Consider the following 11,301-nt stretch of genomic DNA (forward strand, 5'->3'; position numbering starts at 1 on the left):
GTATTACAGTCATTTTCTCTGCATGGATGGAAAGATCATCAGGGGCTTTATTTAAATTGTAAATTTCAGGACCCCCGAGCTATCCGTTCTCCCTTGGGGAGGGGGTAAAGTTTACTATAGTTTATATAGGGAAACAACCCTTTTGGGTATATTTTGACAATTTTTTGTTGGAAATTATTTTTACTTGGTCTGAATCATCTTTGGTGGATGATGGTATCACATTGTAAACTTTGAATTCCTGCCCCATCCCCAGGGGTTAGAGCGGGGCCCCAAAGGGAACATTTACAAATATTTTAAAATTCTTATCCATTGATGACATGACAAGTATTGTATTTCACTTAGTTTACATGCTGATTTCCACATCACACCGAAACAATAAAATAAAGCTACCAGTACCTATGATATAACTCAGGTGACCGCTAAGGCCCTTGTTACAATTTATCACAGCCTTTTCCCGTCATACATTTACAATTAAATGTCAACAATGATAATAGCCATAAACATAAAGTAGATATATTTAAATATATATTGAATTTAGTACCAGAATGTGGCCGGTACAGATGGTACGGGGCTAAACACCTTCCCTACACCAAGGGACAAACCATTCTGATTTATTTTTTATATATTGCCGGGGCATAGGAGGCCAGGTATTCATACTAGTACTTATTTAAATCTTGCATGTAAAAACAAAAATAATCGTTTAATTCAGCAATATAATTAAATCATACCATTTTATTGAACTTGGTAATATTATAAATTATGTAAATCCACGGACTTACATAACATGTATCTCGGTGACCCAGAAAATACGCCGTGGGCCATCACAACAGTTATCCCTTGGAGGGCCTCATGGCAAAATCAAACTAACCAGACACTTATCCCTTCCTTTCGCATAAACCACTGTATAATTATAGAAACACAAAGTAAACTCTCTCCAATACATGTCCATTAACATATTAAACTAAGTTCATCTGTGTTCAAACTCCGACAACGATACTAGCGAGCTTAATAGTTTTAGATATTTATTCATAACATAAACAGCGCTAGCATATCTGTTGATTCCATTTCAGCTTAACCGGCTATCCGGAAGAATTCATACTGTACTAACTGCTACGGCAGTTATTTTCTCCTTTGAATACTGCCCACTTGCAATAATGATTCCGTAACGTACTTCTTGCCCTATCTTTTGACCATTTGGCAACTTTTCGTTTCGTAGCTGACACGGTACAACACTTTTCTTTCGCTTACTTCACAGGGCCAGTCATTTTGTTTACAAAGAAATGGTGTGCTATGCGCATGCGCTAGTAGAGGGAAATCCCTGAACAAAACATTGGTCAGACAGGTAGAAATACCGATGATTTTCTTAGATTTAATCATTTTTATGAATCTATTTCAGCCAAATCCGATCGGTATTTTCCATAAGGAGTCTCACTTGATATGGTTATGTAGTATTTGGAAAAAAAGACAAAAAATAAAGTTACTTCACCGTGATGCCCCTTTAAAATAAATCTAATTCAGCTTTAAAAATCATAAATGAATGTCTAATAACTGAAAATATTTAAAATATATTACTTACTGATGTTACACCTTCTCAACCTTGATAATGAGAACATCATCTGATATGCTAAGAAACTTAGGCCAAGCACAGGGAAGGGATTCATACTAAATTACACCAATGAGAGGCAGGGATTCATACTAAATTACACCAATCAGAGGCAGGGATTCATACTAAATTACACCAATCAGAAGGAGGGATTTATACTTAACCTCACCAATCAGAAGCAGGGATTTATACTAAATTACACCAATCAGAGGCAAGGATTCATTTTAAATTACTAAATTGCACCAATAAGAGGCAGGGATTCATACTAAATTACACCAATCAGAAGCAGGGATTCATACTAAATTACACCAATCAGAGGCAGGGATTCATACTAAATTACACCAATCAGAGGTAGGGATTCATGCTAAATTACACCAACCAGAGGCAGGGATTCATACTAAATTACACTAATCAGAGGCAGGGATTCATACTAAATTACATCAATCAGAGGCAGGGCTTCATACTAAATTACACCAATCAGAGGTAGGGATTCATACAAAATTACACCAATCAGAGGTAGGGATTCATGCTAAATTACACCAATCAGAGGCAGTGATTCATACTAAATTACACCAATCAGAGGTAGGGATCCATACTAAATTACACCAATCAGAGGTAGGGATTCAAACTAAATTACACCAATCAGAGGTAGGGATCCATACTAAATTACACCAATCAGAGGTAGGGATCCATACTAAATTACACCAATCAGAGGTAGGGATTCATACAAAATTACACCAATCAGAGGTAGGGATTCAAACTAAATTACACCAATCAGAGGTAGGGATTCATGCTAAATTACACCAATCAGGGGCAGGGATTCATACTAAATTACACCAATGAGAGGCAGGGATTCATACTAAATTACACCAATCAGAGGAAGGGATTCATGCTAAATTACACCAATCAGAGGCAGTGATTCATACTAAATTACACCAATCAGAGGAAGGGATTCATGCTAAATTACACCAATCAGAGGCAGGGGTTCATACTAAATTAAACCAATCAGAGGTAGGGATTCATACTAAATTAAACCAATCAGAGGTAGGGATTCATACTAAATTACACCAATCAGGTGAACGGGATACACCACAAAGAGATATGATGATTCATGTTATTATTTCTTTTTTGCAGGCATAAAAAGTTAGAATTACTAAAGAGTCTGAAAGTTCAAGAGGACTCCTGCACGCTTTGTTTTGACAACAAAGCCACCCATTGTCTGCTACCTTGTAACCACAAGTAAGATATACGATTTTATTACGGGACTACATTGTTCCAGTGTTCATAACACAAGCTTTAGTATGTAATTATGCAGCCCTCTTTGAGCCTCTTGTGCAAAATCTTCTCAATTGTTACCTGCTAAATTTGAAGATTCTTACAGACTCTCAAGGCAATTCAACAGCAAGTGATATTTTCATATACAGCATTATTTTGAAAGAAATCATTCATATTTACTCTGATTATTTTATGTTTCAGGGGTTTCTGCTACAAATGTTCCATACAGTTAGAAATTTGTCCGATATGTCGGTGCCAGATCGCGGAGCGGGTCAACTCATGTGATAATGATGACAGAGACATTGTAAAACTCAACCCGACAGCTTCAAAGAAGCGAAAACACAAAAAAAGCTGATATCTGTTTAGCCATATATGACTGTCTGCTACACAAATCTGTTTAGCCTTATATGACTGTCTGCTACACAAATCTGTTTAGCCTTATATGACCGTCTGCTACACAAATATGTTTATAATTTCATGACTGTCTGCTACACAAATCTATTTAGCTATATATGACTGTCTGTTTAGCCATATATGACCGTCTGCTACACAAATCTGTTTAGCCATAGATGACCGTCTGCTACACAAATCTGTTTAGCCATACATGACCGTCTGCTACACAAATCTGTTAAGCCATACATAACCGTCTGCTACACAAATCTGTTTAGCCATACTTGACCGTCTGCTACACAGACAAACAATATAAGTTTGATACAAAACATTTTAAACATTTTATATAATAATGAACCACATTCACTTTAAATGAAGTGAAACATGTCATAGACTTTTTATGAATGTTATCAACCAATGTTAAAGAATTGTTTTATTTCTGTTGATGTCTGTAGTGAATTATTGGAGAATTTTGTATGATTTTTGTATTGAACAGTGTTAAAGCTATATGTACTATTACTGTTGAACAGTGATAAAGCTGTGTGCACTATTACTGTTGAACAGTGATAAAGCTGTGTGTACTATTACTGTTGAACAGTGTTAAAGCTATATGTACTATTACTGCTGAACAGTGATAAAGCTGTGTGCATTATTACTGTTGAACAGTGATAAAGCTGTGTGCACTATTACTGTTGAACAGTGATAAAAAAATTACAAATCACATTTAGTTTCCATTCTTTATTTTAATCTTTGAACGGCATTGATTTTTCATCATGTGAAGAAGTGGGGTTCAGTTTTCACGGTGATCAGGTCACATTTACCCTTACACAAGTATATTGGAACATAGATTATTGAATTGATAAAAGGTTATTCTACATTTCATACCTTCCTAACTGCTTAAAGTGACACAAAGTTATCCCCCCTGATACCATTGTTGGCCTTGTAATGGAATTCACTGTCTAGTTATATCGCCTTCTGTTTTTTGGTTTTTGTTTTCATAAATGCCAGGTTAACTATTTTCTATGGAGATATCGCAGGTAGGGACGTTTGCCAAACTATTGAGCTGTTAACCCCAAATATTGTCCAGATTGGTTATTTCTATCAATAATATGATGTACATTGTCTACTCACTACAGGTACGATAATACATGTGTGCACACTGTCTACTCACTACAGGTACGATAATACATGTGTGTACATTGTCTAATGTGTGCACACTGTCTACTCACTACAGGTACAATAATACATGTGTGTACATTGTCTACTCCCTACAGTTATTATAATACATGTGTGTACATTGTCTACTCACTACAGGTACAAGAATACATGTTTGTACATTGTCTACTCACTACAGGTACAATAATACATGTTTGTACATGGTCTACTCACTACAGGTACCACAATACATGTGTGTTCACTGTCTACTCACTACAGGTATGATAATACATGTGTGTTCACTGTCTACTCACTACAGGTACGATAATACATGTGTGTACACTGTCTACTCACTACAGGCACGATAATACATGTGTGTACATTGTCTACTCTCTACAGGTATGATAATACATGTGTGTACACTGTCTACTTACTACAGGTATGATAATACATGTGTGTACATTGTCTACTCTCTACAGGTACGATAATAAATGTGTGTACATTGTCTACTCACTACAGGTACAAGAATACATGTTTGTACATTGTCTACTCACTACAGGTACAATCATACATGTGTGTACACTGTCTACTCACTACAGGTACCATAATACATGTGTGTACATTGTCTACTCACTACAGGTACAAGAATACATGTTTGTACATTGTCTACTCACTACAGGTACAATAATACATGTTTGTACATGGTCTACTCACTACAGGTACCACAATTCATGTGTGTTCACTGTCTACTCACTACAGGTACGATAACACATGTGTGTACACTGTCTACTCTCTACAGGTACAATAATACATGTGTGTACACTGTCTATTCACTACAGGTACGATAATACATGTGTGTACATTTTCTACTCACTACAGGTATGATAATACATGTGTGTTCTCTGTCTACTCACTACAGGTACGATAATATATGTGTGTACACTGTCTACTCACTACAGGTACGATAATATATGTGTGTACACTGTCTACTCACTACAGGTACCATAATACATGTGTGTACATTGTCTACTCACTACAGGTATGATAATACATGTGTGTTCTCTGTCTACTCACTACAGGTACGATAATATATGTGTGTACACTGTCTACTCACTACAGGTACGTTAATACATGTGTGTACACTGTCTACTCTCTACAGGTACGATAATACATGTTTGTACATTGTCTACTCTCTACAGGTACGATAATAAATGTGTGTACATTGTCTACTCACTACAGGTACAATAATAGATGTTTGTACATGGTCTACTCACTACAGGTAACACAATACATGTGTGTTCACTGTCTACTCACTACAGGTACGATAATCCATGTGTGTACACTGTCTACTCACTACAGGTACAATAATACATGTTTGTACACTCTCTACTCACTACAGGTACAATAATACATGTGTGTACACTGTCTATTCACTACAGGTACGATAATACATGTGTGTACATTGTCTACTCTCTACAGGTATGATAATACATGTGTGTACACTGTCTACTTACTACAGGTACCACAATACATGTGTGTACACTGTCTACTCACTACAGGAATGATAATACATGTGTGTACACTGTCTACTCACACTACAGGTACAATAATACATGTTTGTACACTCTCTACTCACTACAGGTACAATAATACATGTGTGTACATTGTCTACTCACTACAGGTACAATAATACATGTTTGTACACTCTCTACTCACTACAGGTACAATAATACATGTGTGTACATTGTCTACTCACTATAGGTACGATAATACATGTGTGTACACTTGCACACTGTCTACTCACTACAGGTACGATAATATATGTGTGTACACTGTCTACTCACTACAGGTACCATAATACATGTGTGTACATTGTCTACTCACTACCGGTACAATAATACATGTTTGTACATTGTCTACTCACTACAGGTACAATCATACATGTGTGTACACTGTCTACTCACTACAGGTACGATAATATATGTGTGTACACTGTCTACTCACTACAGGTACAATAATACATGTTTGTACATTGTCTACTCACTACAGGTACAATCATACATGTGTGTACACTGTCTACTCACTACAGGTACGTTAATACATGTGTGTACACTGTCTACTCTCTACAGGTACGATAATACATGTTTGTACATTGTCTACTCACTACAGGTACAATCATACATGTGTGTACACTGTCTACTCACTACAGGTACTATAATACATGTTTGTACATTGTCTACTCACTACAGGTACAATAATACATGTTTGTACATGGTCTACTCACTACAGGTAACACAATACATGTGTGTTCACTGTCTACTCACTACAGGTACGATAATACATGCGTGTACATTGTCTACTCACTACAGGTACGATAATACATGTGTGCACACTGTCTACTCACTACAGGTACGATAATACATGTTTGTACATTGTCTACTCACTACAGGTACAATAATTCATGTGTGTACACTGTCTACTCACTACAGGTACGATAATATATGTGTGTACACTGTCTACTCACTACAGGTATCAATAATATGATGTACATTGTCTACTCACTACAGGTACGATAATACATGTGCGTACACTGTCTACTCACTACAGGTACAATAATACATGTTTGTACACTCTCTACTCACTACAGGTACAATAATACATGTGTGTACATTGTCTACTCACTAAAGGTACGATAATACATGTGTGTACACTGTCTACTCTCTACAGGTACAATAATACATGTGTGTACACTGTCTATTCACTACAGGTACGATAATACATGTGTGTACATTTTCTACTCACTACAGGTATGATAATACATGTGTGTACATTGTCTCCTCTCTACAGGTATGATAATACATGTGTGTACACTGTCTACTCACTACAGGTACCACAATACATGTGTGTATTATGTCGGCTAAAATATTTCACAATAAATGTTATACACATACAGGTTTCTCACAATGTTTACAGGTAAACTTCTTACACTGAGTGGGAGGAAGGTTGATGTTGAGAAAATTCCTCATTGAAATCCCTCACTACTGAGTGTATATAGTTCTCACAGGAAACATTAAGTTACCATCAAAGTGACGATGTCTCAATCTTTTTCCATTTTATACTGTATTTTTTTTAACATAAACAAAATTACTCAGACCTTTATTTTAACCTTTCTCAAATAAAAGTTAGTCAATTAAGAAAAAATCTATAGAAGTGCTATGTAGTGTTTGCTCCTAGTAATACATGTGTATACAGCTGTACAGGGTAACCCTCATCAAATCAAGGGAATTCATCATTGTTTCCAAAATCATGAGTTTTTAGTAAATGCCTTTCCTATCGACATGTGTAATCTTCTGTTCACCAGAATTAACTTGTTCCTTTACTTTTACATGTAATACAATATTGTAATCTCAACCTAAAGCCTGTTGAACCTGTAAAATTGAATACAGGCCTAGCTTTTGTGTGCCAGGACCAACAGAGTGACAACATCTGACAACATTGTCTATCTCTTTACCGTAGATAGAACAAGACAAGTCCTGGTGTTGGGGAGTTGATCATTGCCGTGTGAGTTATTGGCATGAGACTAAAACACCACTTTGTTCTGTGATATCTGGCTAGTTTTCCTGTCATTCATGTGTGGGTCTATCTTCTACTTTATTGGCAGATATATTTTCCACAGAAAAGTAATTCCGGTGATGATCCTGTATTAAAGGACATAATTTGTGTGCAAAATTTCTGCCCAAAAAAACCCCATGAAACCTTGAAAGTATACTTTACATTATAACCAAAAAAGGTTTTAAAATCTTTTTGAGATAATTTTTGAATTTCAAAACTCCACCTCAATTTACATTATATAATCATTATCTAGATTTCAATTTCAAATATTTGTTTGTTTACCTTAATTAGATGGTGTGTTTGGTTTGTATGGAGGAGAGTAACTATATTTTGTTAAAGGCTGTGATTATTTATTATGTGTTGATAATTATGTGTTTTCTGTGTTAATTAAGTTTATTCTTTATTGCAGTGCTTAATTATGGAAAGGTCAATCAAATCTGTCAGTGTGAAAAGCTTTAATCACCAAAAACAGCAATCTTAGCTTCTCTGTCTATTTTTATATTTTAGTAGTAATTATATTTGAGCACTTTTGTGCACTAGTTTATTTACAGGACTAATATCAAATTGTCATTTAAAGTTCATCTTCATTTATAATATAAACATGTGTGGGGTTCTCTATATACTGTATAACTCAATCACCAGTGAAATAAAATATACAGGTACCGTATAAATCCTAATAACCATGCCATGTTTAAATACATCTGTGGCTTACACCTATCCCCAAAAACAAGTCCTATAACAAAATATAAGAGTTGTAATTGTTATGTTTTTTTATGCATTGTTTAAATCAAACAGTAAAAATCAACAGTGTGAACCTTAGCGGGACATAATTTGGCTGTTCCCACTTACTTGATTACTACATTGAGCTAAATATTCTCTTCGTTAAAGATATGTGTCCTGGTATATCTATGAGTTGCTCCCCTCCCTCCCTCCCTTCCAGCTGTTGTTTAAGTCCTGCTGTTATGCCCCTGGTGTACTTATTAGGATATATACAGTATTTAACTGACAATGTTGTTACAAGGCTATGAATGTATGATGTAGAATGTATAACTTACTTGTGCCAACGAAAGGTTGAATGTTTTTATACGTATGTCTAAGACAATTTTCATTTAGCAAGGGAGACAATTCAATTAAATGTACAGTGGAATGCTTTTTATCGGGAAAACTTAGGGGCATTCGGACATGTGATTTAAATGTGGCCAGTAGATTTGATTTGTTTGATGGTGTGTTTTCAGTCCAGTCGCATGTATGAACGGAGTAATCTTACATGGTCAAGTAAAAATAATTAATACGCCAAATTGCACATGTCCTTAGGTCTTTATTTATGTCCCCAGTTAAGTATTTATCTGCAAAATTCCAATGTTATCAACAGTTTTTGTCGTTAATTACTGTTGTTTTGTTTTTTAAAGAACTTGCATGTTATAGTAACTGAAGTGTCTTGAAAACTTTGTTGGCATTATTTATATAAGATGTGGATTTATTAGGTTGCCTTACCAGCGTCAGCTGTAGGGAATTTCCCTTTAGCTTAGCGGTAGAGCATCTGGCTGGAGAGCCAAGGGTTGTGGGTTTGAGCCCCAGTGATGGCACTATCTTTATTACTTTTCCTCGTCCTATTACATATATATAATACTATATTACTTGTGGCATCCAAAATATACAAAACTGGCATAAATGAGTTTGTTAACTTTTACATTGATAACATTGCTACATGGTATTTGTGATAAACATTGGTAGACAGCATTCTACTGTACTGATGTTTTAGTGGAAACTAGTAAACTGATTTACATACCTAGGTATATAACGTTTGTCAGGGTTTCCTGAATCTTAAACTCACCCCTGAAGACACATTTGAACTCTGCCAATTTAAAGGTTGGAATAGTTCATTATGCAATTCCATGGGTAAGAGAGTTAACTGTTTATATGACACACACATTTCTGGCACATTCTGAACAATCTATAGAATAACCTATCACTCTACACTTGCCCGGTAATTGATGTGAACGAATGGCAGTTCAATGAACTCCATGATTAAATTGTCTGTCATCTTTTGTAACTGATTCAGTTTTGGCAGTCTGTTGTGTGTATGGCAGTATTACAATGGGAGTTAGCATTACCCATCAGTAAACTCTTGATATCGGGCTCAAAGTAACGCACCATATTGACAACTAAAGGGAAATAACTCCTTACTTAATTTGCTTCTAAAATTTTGTACATTCTTTTTTAGGTGACCTGAGCTTTGCTCAAGTGACCTATTCCAATCGCTATTCCGTGGTCCGTCGTCTGTCGTGCGTAAACTTTTACATTATCAACTTCTTCTCAAGAACCAGTGGATGGAATTTTTTCAAACTTAGTCAGAATCATCCTTGGTAGATGAGGCTACCAAATTGTAAAATTGGGATTCCTACCCCAACCCTAGGGGCCAGGGTGGGGCCCAAAAGGGAAAATTAACCAATATTTCAAAAATCTTCTTCTCCATACTCAGAGGTATTACAGTTATTTTCTCTGCATGGATGGAAAGATCATCAGGGGCTTTATTTAAATTGTAAATTTCAGGACCCCCGAGCTATCCGTTCTCCCTTGGGGAGGGGGTAAAGTTTACTATAGTTTATATAGGGAAACAACACTTTTGGGTATATTTTGACAATTTTCTGTTGGAAATTATTTTTACTTGGTCAGAATCATCCTTGGAGGAGGAAGATGGTTTTAAATTGTAAAATTGGGATTCCTACCCCAACCCTAGGGGCCAGGGCGGGGCCCAAAAGGGAAAATTAACCAATATTTCAAAAATCTTCTTCTCCAGACTCAGAGGTATTACAGTCATTTTCTCTGCATGGATGGAAAGATCATCAGGGGCTTTATTTAAATTGTAAATTTCAGGACCCCCGAGCTATCCGTTCTCCCTTGGGGAGGGGGTAAAGTTTACTATAGTTTATATAGGGAAACAACACTTTTGGGTATATTTTGACAATTTTCTGTTGGAAATTATTTTTACTTGGTCAGAATCATCCTTGGAGGAGGAAGATGGTTTTAAATTGTAAAATTGGGATTCCTACCCCAACCCTAGGGGCCAGGGCGGGGCCCAAAAGGGAAAATTAACCAATATTTCAAAAATCTTCTTCTCCAGACTCAGAGGTATTACAGTCATTTTCTCTGCATGGATGGAAAGATCATCAGGGGCTTTATTTAAATTGTAAATTTCAGGACCCCCGAGCTATCCGTTCTCCCTTGGGGAGGGGGTAAAGTTTACTATAGTTTATATAGGGAAA

General features: G+C 36.0%; 1 protein-coding gene across 4 annotated transcripts in view; it reads left to right on the forward strand.

Annotated features, from left to right (window-relative positions):
* The window catches only part of LOC110462561 (RING finger and SPRY domain-containing protein 1-like), a 53,821-nt gene extending 43,484 nt beyond the window's left edge, over positions 1 to 10,337 (forward strand). The window contains exons 14-16 of one of the 4 annotated variants that reach the window (XM_021516569.1): positions 2,738 to 2,842; positions 3,080 to 4,444; positions 7,271 to 10,337. In XM_021516569.1, coding sequence (XP_021372244.1) covers positions 2,738 to 2,842; positions 3,080 to 3,233 — 259 coding nt within the window. In that variant the 3' untranslated portion in view covers positions 3,234 to 4,444; positions 7,271 to 10,337. Of the gene's footprint in view, positions 1 to 2,737; positions 2,843 to 3,079; positions 4,445 to 4,742; positions 4,960 to 5,862; positions 6,012 to 7,270 lie in introns of those variants that run through there. The other 3 variants (XM_021516555.1, XM_021516579.1, XM_021516561.1) reach the window with 3 other exon arrangements.
* Positions 10,338 to 11,301: the final 964 nt, after the last annotated feature.

The sequence above is a fragment of the Mizuhopecten yessoensis genome, unplaced genomic scaffold (genome assembly GCF_002113885.1).
Source record: "Mizuhopecten yessoensis strain PY_sf001 unplaced genomic scaffold, ASM211388v2 scaffold1461, whole genome shotgun sequence".
Classification (NCBI taxonomy): Eukaryota; Metazoa; Mollusca; class Bivalvia; order Pectinida; family Pectinidae; genus Mizuhopecten; species Mizuhopecten yessoensis.